General features: G+C 44.1%; 5 protein-coding genes and 1 long non-coding RNA gene across 17 annotated transcripts in view; 3 read left to right on the forward strand and 3 right to left on the reverse strand.

Moving 5' to 3' along the window:
- Positions 1-20,695, reverse strand: part of LOC124349621 (LIM homeobox transcription factor 1-alpha-like) — a 947,038-nt gene that overhangs the window by 625,024 nt on the left and 301,319 nt on the right. The window lies entirely within an intron of this gene.
- On the forward strand, positions 377-4,482 carry LOC124349437 (lysosomal alpha-mannosidase-like). The gene is made up of 11 exons (XM_046800039.1): positions 377-585; positions 660-720; positions 821-862; positions 937-1,108; positions 1,192-1,249; positions 1,313-1,687; positions 1,749-1,882; positions 1,971-3,414; positions 3,488-3,712; positions 3,809-3,961; positions 4,046-4,482. Exons 1-11 carry the CDS (start codon positions 508-510, stop codon positions 4,187-4,189), a joined length of 2,886 nt encoding a protein of 961 aa, XP_046655995.1. The 5' UTR covers positions 377-507; the 3' UTR covers positions 4,190-4,482.
- Positions 4,210-10,924, reverse strand: LOC124349385 (formin-like protein 20). 2 transcript variants are annotated; one of them, XM_046799939.1, is made up of 5 exons: positions 10,752-10,924; positions 5,366-9,074; positions 5,044-5,291; positions 4,827-4,962; positions 4,210-4,740 (listed from the first exon to the last, which is right to left on the reverse strand). In XM_046799939.1, exons 2-5 carry the CDS (start codon positions 9,012-9,014, stop codon positions 4,541-4,543), a joined length of 4,233 nt encoding a protein of 1,410 aa, XP_046655895.1. In that variant the 5' UTR covers positions 9,015-9,074; positions 10,752-10,924; the 3' UTR covers positions 4,210-4,540. The 2 variants fall into 2 exon arrangements, with proteins under 2 accessions (XP_046655895.1, XP_046655896.1); XM_046799940.1 differs by having other exon boundaries at positions 5,366-9,081.
- On the forward strand, positions 9,092-16,062 carry LOC124350288. Of its 9 annotated transcripts, none has more exons than XR_006920666.1 (12): positions 9,092-9,672; positions 9,755-10,163; positions 10,326-10,481; positions 10,633-11,351; positions 11,428-12,742; positions 12,816-12,905; positions 12,990-13,460; positions 13,741-13,833; positions 13,896-14,028; positions 15,323-15,446; positions 15,676-15,865; positions 15,960-16,062. It is a non-coding gene; the product is annotated as an uncharacterized LOC124350288 (long non-coding RNA). The 9 variants fall into 9 exon arrangements; XR_006920667.1 differs by having other exon boundaries at positions 13,744-13,833; XR_006920662.1 differs by having other exon boundaries at positions 10,633-11,147; positions 11,225-11,351; positions 12,990-13,833.
- On the reverse strand, positions 15,690-18,595 carry LOC124349574. Its single transcript, XM_046800299.1, has 6 exons — positions 18,407-18,595; positions 18,091-18,343; positions 17,894-18,021; positions 17,605-17,827; positions 17,329-17,543; positions 15,690-17,264 (listed from the first exon to the last, which is right to left on the reverse strand). The coding sequence occupies exons 1-6, from the start codon at positions 18,455-18,457 to the stop codon at positions 16,407-16,409; spliced, it is 1,728 nt and encodes a 575-aa protein (XP_046656255.1). The 5' UTR covers positions 18,458-18,595; the 3' UTR covers positions 15,690-16,406.
- LOC124350141 (40S ribosomal protein S24-like) lies at positions 18,988-20,655 on the forward strand. 3 transcript variants are annotated; one of them, XM_046801162.1, is made up of 6 exons: positions 18,988-19,070; positions 19,322-19,390; positions 19,460-19,669; positions 19,731-19,844; positions 20,404-20,454; positions 20,544-20,638. In XM_046801162.1, the coding sequence occupies exons 1-5, from the start codon at positions 19,068-19,070 to the stop codon at positions 20,407-20,409; spliced, it is 402 nt and encodes a 133-aa protein (XP_046657118.1). In that variant the 5' UTR covers positions 18,988-19,067; the 3' UTR covers positions 20,410-20,454; positions 20,544-20,638. The 3 variants fall into 3 exon arrangements, with proteins under 3 accessions (XP_046657118.1, XP_046657120.1, XP_046657119.1); XM_046801163.1 differs by having other exon boundaries at positions 19,024-19,171; positions 20,544-20,639; XM_046801164.1 differs by lacking the exon at positions 20,404-20,454 and having other exon boundaries at positions 18,989-19,070; positions 20,544-20,655.

Here is a 20,695-nt window from a genome sequence, read left to right on the forward strand (position 1 = left end):
CAGCGACGGCGATATATTTATCGTGTGCGTCAGCGATATCGTAGTCAACAATTTTTAAAAAAAGTATAGTTGCATGCATGCAACCATCTTATTAAACTATATTTTAGATAGCCTAGTAGAATGTTACGCCTAATAATAAAAAATAAGGGCTAAAATAAGATTCATAATATTTACATTCAGTAATCTCATTTTCTCATATAAAGACTAGCTTTCTTTTAGCTCGAATTTCTTTTGCCATATAATAAACCTATATAATCCATATACTTTCCCAGCATAAAACTTTATCGTCTTTGATATCATCTTCGTAACAAAAAAAAAATAGAAAAATACCAGGAAATTCTTATATGGTCGATTCAATTACCTAGAACGACACCACTGTAAACAGAAATCTAGTTGGCGGTAATTCCTATGAATTTACTCATTTAGCCTTGCAGCTGATTTACAATAAATAGATTAGTTTCGTATTAGATTTCTGATTCACACAGTTAATAGTTACGTGGGACCATCATGCATGTCGTAAAAATTCTGTGTCTAATTTGTAGCTTGATAAAACTTGGAGAAAGTGTGTGTTATCGTTCGCCAAACGTAAACAAAAATTTCTCTGCTGCTCTCTAGAAGATGTAAACAAAGTTTTGTTTGACATTTGCATTTATTTTCAGGCTTGTCCACAAACTGAAAAAGACTTTTTGAATGTTCATATTGTCCCTCACTCTCATGATGGTAAAAAATAATTACAATAACTTTTGATGTAACAATAATGACAGCATGTTCTCACACGTGAATGGGTAAATTTGGATTTCATTTTGTGCCTCACCTATAGATGTTGGCTGGTTAAAAACTGTAGAGCAGTACTATTATGGAAGTAAGTTACAAGTAAAAGAAAATGATGAACCTTTTAAACTTGTATGCTTCTTCCTTTACTAACATGTGATGTAGCCAACAACTCGATCCAGAATGCTGCTGTCCAGTACACATATGACTCAGTTTTGGAAGAATTATGGAAAGATTCAGAAAAGAAATTTGTCAGTGTTGAAATGGAATTTTTCTCACACTGGTGGAAAGAGCAAACCTCTCATGTCAAGAGGAAGGTCCACAAAGTGGTAGAAAGGTATTTACGGGAGGAAATGAATTTGGTGTATAATAATACTCTTTTCAGCATTTTTAAATGTTATTATTTTGTCTGCTCTACAGAGGACAATTAGAATTTGTTGGAGGAGGTTGGTGTATGAACGATGAAGCTGCCGCCTCGGTATTAATTTAACACAACATATATTTTTAATAATTTACCGCAACTATATTTGTTGTTATCTAGTACGTCGACATCATAGACCAAATGACTATGGGATTAAAATTTCTCAACGATACGTTTGGTGAATGTGCTGCTCCAAAAGCTGTCTGGCAAATTGATCCATTTGGCCACTCAAAAGAACAAGCCTCCATTTTTGCGCAAATGGGTTTCGAATACCTCTTTCTCGGGCGGATTGATTATCAAGATAAGGCTTTACGGATGAGCAACGGAGAAATGGAAATGATGTGGGACGCTTCTGATAGTTTGGGCACAGAGATCTTTACAGGAGTGTTATACAACACGTACGGCCCTCCACCTGGATTCTGCTTTGACGTTCTCTGCGGTGATGAAACTATAGTAGACGACCCTGATAGCCCCATGTTCAACATTGACCGCCGAGTATGTATTTATAATCTTAACTTTTCTGTTTTTTTATTTTCTAAAAGCTCTTTGTTTTCAGTCAAAACAATTGGTAGCCTATATTTTGGAGCAATCAAAACACTATAGAACTAATAATATCATCCTCACAATGGGCGAGGACTTCCACTATCAATACGCTCACGCCTGGTACAAGAATCTCGACAAACTAATCAAGTAAAAACAAAAGAAATGTTTATTTATAGCTATTCTGAAAAAATAGGCCGTAAATAACTACAACACGGAATATTGGTCAATTCTTTAGGTACATAAACAAAGTCTACTTTAACAGCCAAATCCGCCTCTTTTACTCCACACCTTCGTGTTACGGCCAAGCTGTGAAAAATGCGCTCGTCGAAGCGTTGCCACGCAAGACGGACGATTTTTTTCCGTACGCAAGCGACCCACATGCCTACTGGACGGGGTATTTTACCTCGCGCCCGACTTTTAAAGGGCTCGTCCGTCAGACAAGCAATTTGCTTCAGGCCTGCAAACAGATTCAAGCGGTTACCGTCAGAAGGCGCTCCAACGTCCTTAACCAATTTCAACGAAGCCAAGCCATCGCCCAACACCACGACGCCGTAACCGGTACTGCTAAGCAGCATGTGAATAATGATTACATCGTCCGTCTAGACCAAGGTATTCGCGGCTGTTCCGGGGTATTTTCGGAATCGTTCAACCACCTGCTGTCTTTGAATGGATCGACATTGAACCAAGAGTATTGCGCAATGCTCAATATCAGCCAATGTCAAACGACCGAACAAAATTCCCCGTTTATCGTCACGCTCTACAATCCTCTCGCCTTCCGCTCCAGCCATACTGTCCGCATACCCGTCACCGATGGATCCTACGCCATTACTGATCACGAAGGAAGATTAGTTGCGTCACAGATGGTACCAATCGCCGAAGCCGTATTACTTCTCCCCGGCCGCAACAGCAATGCCACAAATGAACTGATCTTTCGAGCGGAAGATCTTCCACCTCTAGGCCTTCGATCCTATCATGTCAAGACTCCCGAGGGCAAGCCTGGCAAGCGGATGCTTCGTTCCCGACCAAAAACAATTCAGCTTCCAAATAAAGAAGATATCCTCGTATCTGCGTACGGTTTGTCGTTGAAATTCGATCGTCAGACTGGCCATTTGGTACAAATAGGCAATGAAAGCGTCGAGCAGCAACTGTTGTTTTATCCAGCCATGGCGGGCAACAACAGCCGGTTCGAATTTCGGGCTTCGGGAGCCTACATCTTCCGACCGAACGGCACTGACGCTCTTCCACTGGAGCAGCCGGCCACTAAATTAACAACAATTTTCGGTCCGGTCATCACTGAAATCCGCCAACACATCAATACTAATACGATGCAAATATTCCGTCTTCATCGCGACGAATCTTTCATCGAGCTGGATTGGATTTTGGGTCCGATTCCTATCGAGGATGGAATTGGGAAAGAGTACATTTCACGCTTCACTGCTCCCGAAATCCGAAACAACGGAACGTTTTTCACCGATTCCAATGGCAGAGAAATGTTACAGCGCCAACTGAACCATCGGCTGACCTACAAAGTCAACGTAACTGAGCCCACAGCTGGAAACTTTTATCCAGTCAATTCATTCGCTTATGTGGAGGACAAATCGACGAGAAGTAGGATGACAGTTTTGAACGATCGAGCTCAAGGGGTGTCTAGCTTGCTACCCGGATCCCTCGAGTTTATGGTATGGTACCGTTAGCATGATATGAACAAATGACACTATTGTCTCTCTCCCTAATGTGAACAATTCTCAACAGATTCACCGACGGTTGTTGCATGACGACGCATTCGGCGTTGGCGAAGCTTTGAACGAAACCGCGTATGGTGTCGGCTTGGCTGCCAGAGGATCTCATTGGCTTGGCGTGGAGAATTCCCGGTCTGTTGCAAGATTTTTAGCACAACGGATGGCTCATTCCCCTATTCTTACATTCTCTCCCACGACATTATCAGCAGAAGAATTCCGTAAATCTTACCGGATGGAGGTATCAGGGGTCGTGATAGGGAAATTTTTTAAAAAATAAACCGTTTACAGTACACACATTCCTTGAATTTTTTTCCCCTCCATGTTGCTAATTAAGGTCGCCTTGCTCAACCGAGACCTTCCGCCGAATGTAAATCTTCTGACATTGGAACCATGGGACGACCAAGGCCGCATTTTAGTCCGTTTTGAGCATTTTTTCGGTGTCGGTGAGGACGAACAATTTTCTCAGCCAGCCAGCATTTCTCTCAAGGTAATTAGTTACAATCGACCCAAAAATACCGGAATTTTCTCACAAGTATTTTTCCTCTTTTTATTTATTTATTTTTTTAAACAGGGGCTTTTTGCAACGCTGAACATTCGGACCGTGGAAGAAGTAAATTTGTCGTCTAATCGACCCATTAAGATTCTGGACACTGATGAGTTGCTGGTGCTGAAGCCCATGGAAATCCGGACGCTGATTTTATCTACCCAACAATGAATAAGGACACACTCCATTTGTTTTTTAAGTACATTTCTCCATCCAAATTTATTGAAGCCATCAAATATCTGTCAGAATTGGGGGCCAGCCCCTGTCTGAGCTTCTCAAAAGAGCATCGCACAACACTCATTCGTTTATAATTTACGTTATTAACTAGTTAATAATGGGGGTTTGGTTTTTTTGGGGGGGAAGGTGAGATAGATGGTAATAATCATAATTACTAATTCGAGTCAACAAGATAAAAAGATAATTAAAGCAGGCGAGAACAAAATAAAGCAAAAATTGTCATAACAGTATGGTTGAAATTATTATTCCAGTGTGAGCTCGGTTTTGTGTGTTGTTTGGTTGGTCTCATTCGGCAGATGCGATTCTCTTTTGCTGGATCCTCCTGTTGCCCAGCATACGTTCACGGGCTGCTGCACGTCTCTCGGATAGCGAAGTGGCGGAAGTGCTGATGCTGCTGACGTTGGAGCTGCCGGAGTCGTCGTTCAATTTGGGAGCAGCCGATTCGGATGACTCAACTGGTTTCGGTTTGTTGGCTGCATTCGGTCCTATCATGATTTAATTGTTAGTTTCATTTCTTTATCATCAGGAGAGTAGCACTTATTCGTTTATTGTGGTGGTGGTGGGCTCTTACTTCGGAATGATGGGCGACGTTGAAATGATGGTGCATCGACCGGAGCGGAATGGTTGCCTAGATCAGGGTCTTCAACCGCCGAATCCGTTGACTTAGCCCCTGGCTTTTGCACATCCTCTTGGGTTGAGTCAAATGTCTGGGAGAGAAGAAACAAAACAAACAAGAGCCCCGGAATTACTTACAAATTCGAAACCACAAGAGTGAAACCAAGCATTACGGGAGAGTTTCTTCGTTCGCCATAGTTGCTGCGCTGTCGAGATTGGAGTCTGTTCAAACTGGACTGTCCGCTGCTGCTGGCCAAAGAAGACCTGTCTGAATAAGGCCTGATAACGCTGGGTTCTCCATTGCCGGCCGCGGGGCCCGTCCTGGCTCTCGACTGCTGCTTATTTTTGGGTCGGTTGGGTCTTCCACCAAAGTCGCTAGAGAACCCGGAAGGCTCTTCGTCTTCCCTCGGCCACGGGGCGTCTATACATTAAAAACCGGTAATTTATTATCCATTCATCTTTTTTCAATGTGTCTAATGATGAATGACTTATTACCACCAAAGATTTTCTTGAACTCGAAAGGACCGTAAGTGTCTTCGCTGTTGACGCGGCTGAAGAACGGATCGTCGCTAATTTGGATCTTGTCGTTGGGTGCTGTCCGGTCTCTCTGCTCGGCTTGATCTCTCTGTTCCGGTCTGAATCTCTGGTTGTTGCCAGGGCGACGGCGGCTGGCAGGTCTCTTGAATGGTGTTTCCTCGGCGTACCGGCCTTCCTGCGACACTTCCGGCTCGACATCTGGTTCTCCCGAATTGAAAGATGGGAAATCAGTGGTCTGAGCTGGATCGATATTCACAAGGGAACCGCTGTTGGCCTCTTCTTGGGGAATATCCGCAAATGGAACCATTTGATCCGAATTGGAAGACGGTGGGAAATCGCCAAAACTGGGTGGTGCCTCGCTCTCCTGGAAGCCCTGGAAATCGGCCGGCGACTCTTCGGGTATCTGTTGCGTTTCTTCTGGCACTTCATCCTGTTCTACTTGTTGCTGGAATGGCTGCTCCGGTTCTTGTTGAGGGAAGGTTTCTTGTTGGGGGAAAGTTTCCTGCTGCGGGAATGTTTCTTGCTGCGGGAATGCATCCTGTTGGGGGAATGTTTCCTGCTGCGGGAATGCATCCTGTTGGGGGAATGTTGGTTCTTGTTGAGGGAATGCATCCTGTTGAGGGAATGAGGGCTCCTGTTGAGGGAAGGGGGGCTCCTGTTGGTGGAATGTTGGCTCCTCTTGTGGGATTTCTGGCTCCTGATGAGGGAATTCCGGCTGTTGTTGGGTGAATTCCGGTTGCTGTTGAGAGAACTCTTGTTCTTGGGCGAATTCCGGCTGTTCGACTGGGCTGGGATCGGCAATGGGACCCTGATTCACTTCCTCCTGTTGGGGCTGGACTTGTTGAGGGCGTTTGCCAAAGGTCTGGAACTTGACTGGCAATTCATCGTTGGGGTTGTAGTTGTGGTAAGGAGGGAAAGCCGGATAGGATGGATACGTAACCGGGCGTTCAATTGGTAGTGGAGTGGTCGGTGGGGCAATGTACGATGGTGTAGTCACTGGTGGTGGACGAGGAGCTTCAGTGGTGTATGGCGGAGGAGCTGGGCGTTGGTATGGTGGGATAGTAGGTGCTGGGCGCTGGTAAGGAGGAAGAGTCGCTGGTGCTGGGCGTTTGTATGGCGCGTTGGTCGGCACTGCTGGGCGGTGAGGTGGGTTGGTAGTGGGCCGAGGTCTGTAGGCAATGGGCACAGGTGGACGAGGTGAGCTGGGAGGCGGGCGGACGTAGTTATTGGGGGCCTTGAATGGAACCGTGTAACTGGGTTGCTGGTACGTGTTTTTAGTCGGGACATTATCTTGAATGCTGGGGGCAGCCTGTTCTCCGGGTTGATCGTCGTGATCGCCAAAGTTTGGTGGAGGAATCCATTCGGGCTCGGATGGGCGGTTGGCAATCTGGCTGGCCGGATCGAAAGAATACTGATCGGGTTCGAAGCTCAACGCGAATGGATCAGATGGAACGGGAGCTCCAGGGAATCCGGAACCGAAACTGTTGTATCCGCCGGAATTGGATTGATCGCGAACTGGGTACTTGGGCTCGTAGGATGGCGAAGCTGGAGGAACGTACTGTTGAGGCTCGGTGGGTGGCGAATAGGATGGCGCTTCATAAGACGGAGGCGATGGAGTCGGATAAGATGGCTCGGAAGATGGCGAGTAAGTTGGCGGCGATGGGTACGACGGCTCGGACGGAGGAGAATATGATGGAGGATCGTATGAAGGTGAATCGTAGGAAGGTAAATCGAAATTGGGTGGCGAGAATGAAGGTGGTTCGTACGCGGGAGGCTCGTATGATGGTGAAGATGGAGCTGGGTACGATGGCTCGGAAGGTGGCGAATAAGCCGGTGGTGATGGAGGAGAATACGACGGCTGGGAAGGCGGCGAGTAAGCGGGAGGAGAAGGTGGCGAATATGGTGGCGGCGATGGAGGATTATACGATGGCTGGGCCGGAGGCGAATAAGCGGGAGGCGATGGAGGAGAATACGACGGCTGGGATGGTGGTGAATAAGCCGGGGTAGATGGCGGAGCATAAGATTGAGGAGCTGGTGGTGCGTAAGCCGGAGGTGATGGCGGCGAGTAAGATGGCGCGGAGTAAGTCGGAGTAGGAGCTCCATAAGAAGGTTTGGGATGGTGAACTGGTTTCGCCTTTGGAACTTTGTAGCTCGACTTTGGCTTGTGCGGTTTAGGAGCGCCGTAAGCGGGTTTAGGAGACTCGTAAGCTGGTTTAGGAGCTTCGTAGGAAGGTGCGGGAGCTTCATAAGCAGGAGCTTTGGGTGCTTCGTAAGAGGGAGCCGAGTAAGCTGGAGTAGGAGCGCCGTAAGTTGGTTTGGGTTTGTGGACTGGAGCGCTGTAAGCCTGAGCGGGTGGGCTGTAAGCCGGAGCAGGTGGGCTGTAGGCTGGAGCAGGTGGGTTGTAAGATGGGGCACTGTAGGCAGGAGCTGCAGGAGCGCTATAAGCAGGAGCCGCAGGAGCGTTATAGGATGGTGGGCTGTATGCGGGTGGGTTGTTGTAAGCCGGAGCCGATGGAGCAGCATAAGTGGGTGCAGCGTATGCGGGCTTCTTCTTCTTGTAACCCTTGGGCTTCTTGACCTTCTTGTTCTTCTTGGGTTTCTTGGCCTTCTTGTAGGGCTTGTGCTTCTTCACCTTGGCTGGACGGTCGTACGACTGCTTGCTACTCTTGTACTTGGGCTTGAACAGCGGCATAAAGCGGAAGGTCTCCATGGCGGAGCGGTCAGGCATGGCGGCCATCAGCACTTCTTTGGCTTCGCTGACCATCAAATCGAGAAGACGGCGCTGGAAGGCGCGGGCTTCACTCTCCATCGATCCATCACCAACAGCTCCAATGTCGTCACCATCAATTCGGGTCGTCAAATCTTTTTCCGTTTCTCCAGCAACAACGTCAGATCGTTCCTCGGCTTCAGTTTCTTCAACTTCTTCTTCTTCTCCTTCTTCCTCAGTGGTGCCATCGTCGGAACGATCAATTTCGTCTTCGCCTTCTTCTTCTTCTTCATCTTCAGATTCTTCTTCATCAGCTTCCAGTTTCTCATCTTCCGATCGGCCTTCCGGAACAAGTTCATCCTCAGTTTTGACGTCCGTTTGGGCCTCGGCTACTGCGGCGGCGGTTTCTTCATCAGCAACTGGAGCAGGTTCCTCATCAGCTACTGGAACGGGTTCCTCAGCAGCAGCAGCAGCTACTGGGGTGGGCTCCTCATCGCCTACTGGAGCGGCTGGGCCTTCTGAAACAGTTTCTTCCTTGACGATCTCTTTGGGGATTTCTTCATCATCCAAAGTCAAAGTCGACGTGGTGGAAGACGAATCGCTGATTGGAGCCAATTCGACGACCTTGCCGACAGTTGTTTCTTCTTCTTCGGCCGCATCGCTGACGTCGGTGGTGGTTTGTCGCTGTCCGAATCGTGAGCGGGCCTTCATGAATCGATCGCGAAGGGCTTGCATTTCTTGATTGAGTGCTGGTGCGGGAACGACGACTTCCGACGGCCCTTGGCTACTCTCCATCATGATCTGATCGAGGTAGACCTGCCTGGGACGAGCCGATTCGGCAATGCCCAAGACGAGGATGGCCGCCACGGCCAAAACAGCGAATGGCTGCGGCATCTGCATTTCCTTGTCCGACGAAATAAATAAAATATACCGCGCGCTGCGAGTGTATTTATTCCCGGGCTGTGTGCTATTTCGCCAAAAATAAAAGAAGAAAAAGAAAAACATGGTTGGTCAAAACAAACGTTAAATAAAAAAGAAGCAACGGTTCAAGTTTGCTGCCGAGCTCTGAACGGTATGACTACAGCGTGAAAGAGGCCCCCAACATGCACACGTGAAGGGCCAACACGGCAGTTAGTCAACCATGCGTTCCCAAAGCAACGGCATCTCAACTACTAAGAGCCCGCACACAAACACACACAAGTCGTAATGATTGTTATTAGGATCATTTTTCTCTTCTGTGTGTTTTTTTTTCCTGCTCTCTCACGCCCCTCCAGCGGCGGCCTGATTGACGCCTTAACAACTGGTGGTGTAGCCCGGACGATGAGGATGTGCCACCATCTGCATCACACACATCTCAGCTGGATTGTAACCAGCCCGTATGTGTTTCTCTCTCACATGCAATGACCTGCTTTTAGTGCGACCGCATGGCTGTGAAAATGATCCCATTGAGAAATAACTTTTTTTTTAATGAAAAAGGAACCCTCCCCGGAGAGATGTGCGGTTGTGATGGACGACGGCTGACGTCGTTCCTATTATCCAATTAAGGTCTCCGCAACAGGTGGGCAAGTGTGTCACCTGGGCCCCCGTTTCCATCCATCTTTTTTATGGGCGCTCTTAATGATTCTTCTTTCTCTTTTTAGGCGACGAGTGATGAACGTGAAACAATCTAAAGGAATACTATCACCAAGATGAAGACGGATCGATTTTCTACAAAGCGATGACGGAATGTCGGGTTGGCTGTTTGCGAGATTCTTAAAGCGCACTGAAATGCGGAAGTGATAAAATGGATGGCGTGTGTGTTTTGAGTACGTGACCGCCATTTAGACTTCTCAACACGCAGCCCAGCACCGACCGCTCACGAAAGGTGGAGACCAGCAACAGATGGTGGAACGCGAAATAAGAACTTGACCATCTAGTGAACCGATGAAATTGGCCTTGTTTTTATCTAATAACAGATGTCGTCCACTTTTTAAATAAGTATTCTTTTTTTTCTGAAGGGGCTTCTAAAGAGAAATATTAACCGTTGGGATATTAACCACAAGGCCACAGGTACGTTGCAAATCTATTAACCAAAACGCGTCAATCAAACGTCCCACCAAACAGTTGCCAGTCCTGTTTTCTCCAGGTCCACCGTTATTACCCATGAGATATTGTCTGCGGCTACAAACTGTAACAGATGATTTCCATGAATGTTTTTTTTTCTTTTTCTAGATATTATTATGATTTCCGGATTCATCACTCAACGATGCGTGTCTATATCGCAGCTGAAAATGGAACATGTATCAAAACTATCGCCAGCCAATTTTTGTTTCTTGTTCGAACCCGTCACCACTTTGTTGCTGACCAACTAACACACAATGAGCAACGGTGGGTGGCTATTTCTGTGTTTGTGTTATTTTTTCTTTTAGTTTGCCTATTTATTGCTTTTCAAATTGGGCCCATTGTGTGTGTAGTAATGTGCCTTGACTAAAATGTTTTTGCTTTTTTTATTTTATTTTTTACTACTTTTTTTTGGCAGGTCACTATTAATAGAAAACCGGATGGGCCTCAATTTCCGGGCAATAAATTTGCATTCAACTTAAACCCCATAAAGAAAAAAAAAGAATCTTTGATTTAGAATTGATTGAAATTTCTTACCGGTAGTTGAGGTGTGTGTTGGGACCTAGGGCGACACAAGGAGGATGGCGAATGCAACTCTGCTGCAGGTGACTTGAAAAAATAGCCACCAAAAAAATTTAAATAAATATTCTCCTCGGGTAGATTGTGCTAGTGGAGGAGGGAGTAGTAAAAAAACCGATGTGTAGCTCACGAATGCTTGTCAACTTCTGCTATAGACTGGATGGTCCACTATGACTTTTATATAGGTTGGAAGTACGCTCCGGGGACGCTCTGTTATACAGCGCACCGCCTCTCTACGCCTGTTGGTCGTATGCTGGAACATGTGGAGGAGGAGGGCCAGCAGCAGCAACAGCAGCAGTAGTGCTGGAATGTTGGAAATAAAACAAAAAAGAAAAAAAAAACCCACAACAGAAGGTACGTCAAGACACCCGAGGACCGATGATCTTTTGTATACGTGTAATACGCAAACCTGTGTGTGCTCTATGTGGTAGTCCTTGCAGCATGGCGCCCCACAACAGCGGCGGCGGCGGCGGCGGCGGCCCGACGGCGCAATCGTCGACCATATTGGCCAACTGCCGGGTTTCCTTAACTAATGTAAAAAGAAAGAGAAATAAGAAGGTAACCTAGTAAGAACCGATATATACTATATACATGCCGGGCAACTTTTTTTTTTTGGCGTTTTATTAACAATTAGCGGTCGCAAGAGAAGCCCACCTGTTGGACGTGACTGACCGGCGTTTTTTCTTGGACTCTTGTGTTGTGTAACTTTTGAAATAGGGGCTCTGTGTGTGCACAGCTTCAGAAATTCTCTCTCTAACGGCATAGGCACTTACACCTTTAAAGATATTTTTCTCTCCACCGTCTTTCAATTCTTTCATCCGTTTGAGCTATTTTTGTTGAATGACACTAGACTTTTCTTCTTCCTTTCACACACTGCCAAGATTAATTACAATCATTTTATTATTGGTCATCTCTTCTTCACTGCATCAAACGCGTCTCTAAAATGAGATTACTTTTGTTTCCTCTTTCAAAGATTTTTGTGTGCAATCACCAATAAAACGTTCCAGGAAAAAAAAACAGTTTTGTGAATAACATCATAAAAATTTGAGTTTACCAAAATAATTGAAACGAAAAAGAGGAAAAAAATTACCCTGCAATGAAATTTGTTTTTATCTGAAAAAGAAAACGTGTTTCATAATTAACCTACTGCCAGGCGCGATTATATAGGCCTACCCAATTTTCTATTTTCGCTCTGTGTATAATTGGATTACGAGTCCTTTATTAGATGAAACGAATTTTTTTTTGAGCGATGATGACGTAACCGTTTCATTGAGCAATCAGCAGGTTTTGTACTTTATACCAGCGGCCAATTTTTCGCTTTCTGCTGTTTGATGCGCGGATAATCGCGGGTTTATCAGATTCAACCGAAAAGATGACGGGCAATTTCCTGCCAGGAGCCATTTATCTTCCACCAATTTTACTCGGAGAAGAGACCATTTCGTTTTAGAATGAGCTTTTGGTGAAAGCAAAGAACAACTGGACGGTGGACATACTTGGAGACTTGTCTTTTCTCTTTTTCTCACGTTAGATTTTACCAATGTGCGCGGAAACAATTGCATACATAGTCCGCTTTGGTCGACCAACTGTGACGACTCTCTTTATTTTAGGAATATATATATATAACCTTTTAAAAAAATTTACGTCGACGTCGTCGAGTTTGTAACGCAATTTTCCCTTTTCACCTGTTGGAAAGTTTTGCTGGGCCCTCCACAAAAGAATAAAAAAAAAAAAGATTTCTAAAGCTCGTCGCATATGCGTGAAAGCTCGGATGATGATTTTCCCGTTACAATGAAACGGGTAAACTATTAAAACTGATGAAACAGTATCTTTTTCTCCACTTATAATTTTTTGAACGTCATTTGGCTTTGGTTGGCAACGTGCAGCTTGTTTTTTTGTTTTTATGTGACGTCGCCTGCTGCGGTACGAAAAAATTATTTCAACCCCGTTAGGTATTTTCTTTTCTTTTTTGGCATTCTTTGCGAGTTCTTATATAATAGATGTATGGAATCGATGTAAATTTAGATGATGAATATTCTCGGTTTGAAACTGAAACAACCACTTCCGTTCACCCATATTGCACGCGGGAAAGGGCTCGAGGCTTTTCGATTGCCGGTGAAAGAATTATACTTCAGTTTTCACTCCATTGGCGAGGTCGTTTAACTTGTCTCCTATTCTTTCCTTAATCACCCCCCACAGACAGCAGGAGGAGAAGAAGAAGATCTCTGAAAAGAAAGCTCTCTTGACTGCTGCAAAGCGGTTACATCTGTCATGTTCGTGGGATGCCTGAACACTACATCATCAACTCTTGTTTTAAATAGCCATTAATGATGACTAGGGTTTTCCACAATTTTCACCTCTCACGTGGAAGTGTGATGTGTTTACCTCCTCAAGTTTCTAATCATTTTCGAGACACACTGGCACACTTCCTGAGCATGGCTTTACACACAGTTTCATTGGGTGAAATTTTGTTGTGTGTCTGCGTAATTGTGATTTAGGGAGTTGAGCCACAGCATCAGCCAATCAAGGAAGAAGTGGGAGTCTGGTTCCATTCGAAACAAAAGTTATATTCAAACCATTGGAAACGAAACAGCAGCAATTCCTGTCGATGCATCGTCTTGACGTGACGTCTGATGATGGGAAAAACAAGTGGACCACATCCATGTGCAGGTTATTCATTATTTGCCTGATGTCTGTGCCATATGATGAACAGTTAAAAAAGGAAAAGAAGAGCGACAAGCCGGCGTGAAGAAATAAGTAACAAGCTTATACTAAAGGCACCGTAATAATAACAACTGAACGAGCTCTTTATACGAGCCGTTAACCCCATTGGGCGTTTGTCTCTCTCTCGCGGCTTCTTCCTCCCGCGTGTTTACATTGCCTTCATCGTCCAGAGCCTCGTCCGTTTGCCGCTGAAAATTTACAGCATTTCGTGATACAATTTCCACAGCAGGACCGACGACTGTCAGGTGGAAATCCGTTTGCCGTTGAATGGCCGAATTCTCTTGTAACTTGGAAGAAGAAGAAAAAATTGTCATCTTTGGTAAGAGAAGAATGACGTATGTACTTGTCATGTGTGTCTATTTCATATACATTTTTATTTAGAACTTCCATCATCGGTCATGTGGCAGAAGATGTTCGGGATTCCAGTCAACCAGTATAGCGATTCGCCATAAGAATGTTCCGCGACCGTACGAAAATTCTTTCGCTGCACAGCTAATTACACCGACACAGCAAGGTTGGTTTTCTTTCTTTCTTTCCAAATATATATGCATATGTGTCTAGCTGGCAGATGTCGAATAGACTTCTCGTTGCTTAGCTGGATGGTGGTGGTGGTGATCCAAGTGAGCTCTGGCCTGGTTTTGATTTTTTCTCACTCACCCTCTCTCTCTCTCTCCGAGGCAACGTCATACATCACGCCGTCAAGTGTGACGATACATGGCCAGTGGTCATATTATAGCCGAACACTAATACCGGTACCGTACCCATCACATATGATCTATATTATCTACAGCAAATTTTTATTTTTCATTTTGACCACGAACTTCTGCGCCGTTCCAGTCATTTGATTTTCTTTTTCTTTTCCTGTGTGTTTTACACAGCCAGTTAGGTCAGATACAAAAAAAAAGAATTAAGAACTTTTTTTGCGATTTGATTTTCTCTGGACAGAGAAAAAGAAGCCAGCGGGTACGAAGTAACATGTGAATGATCCATCATCGCCTTTCGGCATGTTGTTTATACGTCCCGTGTGTTGTGAACCTGTGAGGCACCCCCCAATCACGCAGAGAAAAAGAGGCGCCCACCGTCGATTACGACACCTTATCCGCCTTGAGGGGGCGACGAATTGGACTCCATTCCATCTGCTGTTACGGACGGTTTAGAAAATGATGGAATGTGATAATCAAAGCCACCAGTAGTCGTCTAATAATGACCCGTAATCAATATGGTTGGCTTATTTTTACGATTGCCGAAAGCGAAAGATTGTCTCCCCCCCCATGTCTTTTGGCGCATAATATAATTCATCCATCCCAATCGGCACCCGTATCCACGACCACAGCTAAGAGCTCAGCTAGAGCCGTTTACATTTTTACTGTTTGGTCACTGCCAGTTCACTTGCGGATGGACCTGCTAACCTCTTTTTCTCTCCTCGATGCTTCGCAAAAATGGCTGTTGTCGTATAGTAGCAGTAGTAGTGGGGGGGATAGAGATAACCATATGTCGCTTTTTTATTCCTTTTCTTTCTCTTAACTGGCCGTACATAGTAGCTCCTTTTTGTTTAAAAAGAAATATACAAACTTAAAAATAAAATAAAGGCCACTGTGATTTATGTTCTCACCTCAATCGCCCAACGCTGCGCTTACCGAATGAAGTAGGCCGTTTGGCTTCTTCATTGGGAAAGTCTCTGCCCTCCTTTGAATAGTTTCATCAGCGCGGGGGACGCCGCCGCCACAGCCAAAAGACAATTGGTCAAACTGCTGCTACATATATATACATGTCTATATACTCTTCCACTACATACGGTATTTTATTAGGAGCCGAATAATTTCCTATCGGAGGAGGGCGACCAACCTCATCATCAACATCTGTCGCTGTGGCCTAGCTTTTGTTTCGGGCCAAAGGAGAGACTCTGCTGGAAAGAAAGAAAGAAAGAAAAAGGTATGCTTCGCCTTATCTTATACCTGCCAGATAATCACGTATGATTTGGGGATGCTCTTGTTTGACGTTTTTTACGAGCAGCTGACACGGTTACATGTTTTCTAGTTCGAGGAAGCCATTTCGTCGCTTCTGTTTAGTAGATGCACGAGTTCAGTTTTTATACTACTTCCGCGTTAATTTTCTTCTACCCTGGAATAAATCATATTTGTTTGCTTAACACAAAATACAGGAAATAATATCGAGTTAGGCGACAATATCTATCTTTGTATTACCACGAGTAATAGGGTGGGGGAACAAGAAATCCAGCGGCAAAGATACAAAAGAGTCGAATCAATGTGTAACATAAGAGAAGGAAAAAAAGATAAACAACCCTGGTTAACTCGATCGCGCTGCGAGCGACTCGAAATAATAAAAAAAAGGTAAAAAATAATGATGCCCTCAAACACACTAAAATGATATTATTACAATGCAGTCATTCTTACGTCCAAAAAAATGGTTCTTTCTTGTTTACAGAATCGTGTACGACCATTTCCGCTGGGTGGCTAGTTTAAAGGTGTACACTACGTCCGCGACCGAGCATGCATCCATTTATAGCGATTAAAAGAATACGAGAAAATCTCAAACTGTATTATCTTTTTTTGTTTGTTTGTTTGCGGTTTTGGTCCTGCAAGGATTGAAAAAGTCTAAAGAATCCTGTCAAAGAACTGCAAAACATTTTTATTTAAAATCGGCGAACAAAATGTCGAAATTTCCCTTTAGAAAATTTTAAAGAAGAAGAGAAACAACGTATTCCATCTGGCGAGCGGCTTCAGAATCGAGTCATTCCAAAATGTTGGTTTTTAACTAATAAAAAAAAAAAAGGAAAACAAAACTGGCGACAGAACTCTGTACAAAGCGAAATGTGCAGCGGCTTTTTAGTTTTTAATGTGTGTTTGTGGACTTGTATAAAAAGCTACTGCTTTATTTCCGCCTCTTAATTGGCGTAAAGGACCTCGATCTCTTCTTTCTCAAGTGAATAGGTGTGCCACTCTGGCCCAGTCGGAGGTTGAAGGAGTCTTGGGATCGCAACGATCGGATCCCAACAACATGAGGTGACGTTCCGGATCGCAGGATTCGATGACTACCAGACGACGAAGCGGTGATCGGGAGTGATTTGCGACTGCGTTTACTACTACTAGCACTACTGGTACTGTTGCCACTGTTGTTGACGTGATTCTCCGTGTCGCTAGCGTTTCGCTCCTCGCTGGCTATTTCAAGGCGAGATCGGGTCATCGGTCTTTTGCGCGACAGACAAGCTGGGTCCATAGTCACCACTTTTTTACGGATGCTAGCCAACTGAGAACCCAGCGGAGGTGTTGCTAACGCTGGAGCTGCCGTCGACTTCCTACTGCTACACCTGTTGTTTTCTAAGCTGTCGGATGTGTGCATTCGGTTACGTAACACTCTGAGAGGTGTTGCTACGTCTGCAGGAGTTGTGTCGAGAGGTACACTCGTTTCTAGCAAAGCTGTTGGCGGGACGGGTGTAACATCACTAACGACAGGGGCGGATAGGAGAGCTGCTAGTTCAGAAGGATTGTTTTCCGGTGTTTGTACGCGCTCCTCGCAGGTTTCGGTCCCAACGTCAGAGCCGGATAGTGTAAGGTCAGGGTCTGCGACAACATCTTCCGGTTTACGCACAGGCATGAGGAGGCCAGTGAGAGGTGGACCAGGCGGATCGAGTAATGCTGTCACTGCCGTACAGTTGTCTGCGCGTAGTTTGTTCATCATCCAGTAGTCGAGTGCTGTGTTGACCAATCGCTTGGATGGATTCGTCCAAGGCTATTATTGTAAAGAAAAAGGTATTAGCATTATGTAATTCAGTCTTGTGAAATTTGCTTCTTACCAATGGTTGTTGATCGGGATTAGGTTGTGTTTTATTCTGTCTATCAATATGCTGAACGACTTCTACCGCTCTCTGAGGCGGAATCATGTTCCAAAGACCATCGGTACCAAGGATGAGACAACGGTGTCTAGAAACGTCAATCGTCATTGTGTTAACATCCGGTTCGGGGGAGACAACAAACTGATTTGATGCCGAATTGAAGCTCCACAAATCACCTATTGAAGCAATCGATAATTTAAAAATGTACGATTCTAAATGCAACAAGTTGATGTTTACCTAACGACCGGGCGACGGCTAGGAAAGGAATCTCATCGATGTGTGTTGACCTAAGAACTGGGCCTTGATGACCAATTTTGGGTCTATTCCAAACAACCCTTGGTACTCCAGCCTTCCAAACAACTTTTCCACCTGCTTCTTGAATTCTACCAATTTCCATGGCAGATTCTGGTTTGTGATCCTGTGTAAGTGGCCTGGCAAGCCAAACATTTGAGTCTGGGTCCTGAAATTTTAAACATTTACAAGTTAATTAAATTTCTCTTGATCCTATAAATTCAGAATATCCAACCTGGTAACCGAGAACAATTCCAGAATCTCCAACGTGACCAGTGAAAATCTTCCCTCTTCTGATAAAAGCTATGCTAGCGGTTGTCCCTGACGTACTTGGTAAACCAGACATGGTTTTGGGCCATGTCTCTGTAAAAACATGGAAATTTTGAAGATGTTATTTGTTCGTCAACCAAAAACAGAAACAAAATAACTAACCTAAAACTTTAAACATTGCTTGATGAGTCGTTAGGAAGCCCTCTTTAATTGCCTTGAGCACATCTTCGTCATTTTCAGACCAAAAGTAAGGATTACTAACAATGTTATCCATCAAGTGTTCTTTGGCGAAAATAGCAGCATGTTTGCCTCCGTGTCCATCAAATATACCGAAATAAGCATATTCCAAGTCTTGGCCCTCTTTGGTATGTTGGTAAGCAACACTGAAAACATCCTCCATGTACTTTCGATCGCCCTGTAAGAAAAACGCATATTTTTTAGCATTTCCACACCTTTATGGTGCCTTTAAGCAGGTTACCTGATCACAGTGACCTGTTACACGTAAATTAACTCCAATTGAGGGCGCCATTGTCAATAAAAACACATGGATTGTAGTGAAAAACTTCTTTTTCTAAACATTCACCACCAACCGAAATTTGGGCAATAATAAAAGCAACCGTTTCTATAAAATGGAGAGGGGCCCGTCTATTGGTTGGTCTCAATGACGTCATGAAACATTTGAAGAACGCTATCCGAAACTTCTAGATTTGAAAATCGTTACTCTTCATTTTCTACTTTCGTTTGTAAATGATTAAGGTATACTAATTTAGAATCTTTGAAATTGAAGAAATATTTTCGTTTAAAATTATTCTATTTTATATTGCGGTTAAAAAACAAAAGATGTTAGTGGGAATTGGGGACGCGTCTATGGCAACGTAGCTAACCGTACGCAGACTGCATTCCAAATTTCGAATTTTGCAATCTCAAATTACATTTCTTTTTCGCAAATATTACTGAATATAAATTAATGCCAATGATTTTAAAATCATTCAACAACGATATTTAATTTAATTTCGCTAAACAGCATTCTTTCAAATGTAAAAAAATATTGAATTCCGAATCCTAATGGCAACGCTGCTCGAAGCTAGTTCAGTTCATTCTTTTCACACCAGAGTTCTCTCCCCACCAGCGAATTCACAATGGTAATGAAAATTTCTTCTTTAAATCTCTTTTATTCGTAGACATCCTACCGTTGATAAACGTATTTTGCGTTTTAAATATCTCGTCGATATATCACAAAATGGTGCTTGCAATTTTGAAATCTTTTTAATTATTGGTTAATTTTGTGTCTGCAAGTGTTTGGGTGCCGACTTCTGTCAGTCACAAACACATTGAGGGACTTGTGGTTTGTGTAAGTGTTTGGCTAACATGTCTTTTTCTTCATTATGAATAGGCGGAAGTCACGGCTACTATTCGTACCCGCAAATTCATGACCAACCGACTTTTGGCCAGGAAGCAGATGGTAAGTTTGTTTGGAAATTTATAGTCGTATGACAGGGGACTAACGAAATGTTAAACGTTGCAATTACAGGTCGTAGATGTCTTGCACCCCGGCAGATCCTCCGTCCCCAAGAAGGAGATCTCTGAGAAGCTGGCCAAGATGTACAAAGTCACACCTGATGTGGTTTCCTGCTTTGGTTTCCGTACCAACTTTGGTGGCGGCAAATCAACAGGATTTGCCTTGGTGTATGATTCCATGGACTTCCTCAAGAAGTTTGAACCCAAGCATCGCCTTGCCCTGGTAAGTCACCCTTGCATGAACAATCATTGAGTCTGAACTAACATCTTGTTTGTCTGAGTAGAAGGGTATGTTCGAGAAGAAGAAGGTATCTCGCAAACAGAGAAAGGAAAGGAAGAACAGAATGAAGAAAGTCCGAGGCACCAAGAAAGCGAAGGTTGGAGCTGCTGCCAAGAAGGTAAGAGTTAATTTTCAATTAGTGGCATTATGCATGCTGTCGTTGATCTTGATTGATGGAATGGATAGAAAGTCTTTCACTTAGTAATTTACCAATAACAAAAACCAAATTGTTGCAACCAAACAAAAGCTAACACCCCTTTTGAAATAATGAAAGTCTTTCACCCTTGGGAAAGTTTGCCATTCTTAAAAATCTTTTTGTGGTTTCTAATAATGCACCCCATCTTCCCTATGCCCATTGGGTTCAATTTGCCCGACCATATTTCTTATAGCTCATTTCTTTTAACACGCGTTCTCCCCAACTCTGACACTACCACCTAATCGCTTTCTAGTTTTGAAATAATTTCACGGAGTCGTGCTTGCCAAGATTAGATGGAAAGTAGCAAGGTTCAACAGTAGAGTCCGCACGCTTCATTTTACTCATTCATTTATTCATTCATTCGCTTCATCATAAATTTTTCGGGAACTCCTATTGATAATATTTTCTAAACAAAAAATTCTCTGGTGGTGGTCTTCTATCTTCTCCTTCTGGGCCGTTTTAAATCTACTACCCAACTCAGAAATAAACCATCGCTCAAAATTGCTTCGCGTATGGGTTTATCCGGTGCGAGGTGTGTGTTCTGACCGTCGGATGGCGTGACATGTTTTCTAATCCATATTTTCTTTTCTTTTTTTTTTTTTAATTTTCACGTCTCAACAGTAAGGTGTACCCGATGTCTTCTGGAATTGTCATCATCATCAAAGATTCCGAAACGCGCCAATACACTGCTATTTGCCGGCTGCGAAAAAAAAAATTGTCCTTTTCTTTATTTATTTTCGTCATCGCTCCGGTGGGGCTTTGGCCGTTAATTA

The sequence above is a fragment of the Daphnia pulicaria genome, chromosome 7 (assembly GCF_021234035.1).
Source record: "Daphnia pulicaria isolate SC F1-1A chromosome 7, SC_F0-13Bv2, whole genome shotgun sequence".
NCBI classification, from domain to species: Eukaryota; Metazoa; Arthropoda; class Branchiopoda; order Diplostraca; family Daphniidae; genus Daphnia; species Daphnia pulicaria.

Excerpts from the sequence above, each read along its gene's own strand:
- LOC124349574 (XM_046800299.1), bottom strand. The coding sequence starts at position 18,457 with ATGGCGCCCTCAATTGGAGTTAATTTACGTGTAACAGGTCACTGTGAT. Across the intron at positions 18,344-18,406 it reads TAACAGGTCACTGTGATCAG|GGCGATCGAAAGTACATGGA; the intron begins GTAACCTGCTTA and ends TTTTTCTTACAG. Across the intron at positions 18,022-18,090 it reads AGCAATGTTTAAAGTTTTAG|AGACATGGCCCAAAACCATG; the intron begins GTTAGTTATTTT and ends ATGTTTTTACAG.
- LOC124350141 (XM_046801162.1), top strand. Across the intron at positions 19,391-19,459 it reads TTTTGGCCAGGAAGCAGATG|GTCGTAGATGTCTTGCACCC; the intron begins GTAAGTTTGTTT and ends TTGCAATTACAG. Across the intron at positions 19,670-19,730 it reads CCAAGCATCGCCTTGCCCTG|AAGGGTATGTTCGAGAAGAA; the intron begins GTAAGTCACCCT and ends TTGTCTGAGTAG.
- LOC124349437 (XM_046800039.1), top strand. The coding sequence starts at position 508 with ATGCATGTCGTAAAAATTCTGTGTCTAATTTGTAGCTTGATAAAACTT. Across the intron at positions 863-936 it reads AGAGCAGTACTATTATGGAA|CCAACAACTCGATCCAGAAT; the intron begins GTAAGTTACAAG and ends CATGTGATGTAG. Across the intron at positions 1,250-1,312 it reads ACGATGAAGCTGCCGCCTCG|TACGTCGACATCATAGACCA; the intron begins GTATTAATTTAA and ends GTTGTTATCTAG.
- LOC124349385 (XM_046799939.1), bottom strand. The coding sequence starts at position 9,014 with ATGCAGATGCCGCAGCCATTCGCTGTTTTGGCCGTGGCGGCCATCCTC. Across the intron at positions 5,292-5,365 it reads GTTCAAGAAAATCTTTGGTG|ACGCCCCGTGGCCGAGGGAA; the intron begins GTAATAAGTCAT and ends TTTAATGTATAG. Across the intron at positions 4,741-4,826 it reads ACGTCGCCCATCATTCCGAA|GACCGAATGCAGCCAACAAA; the intron begins GTAAGAGCCCAC and ends AAATCATGATAG.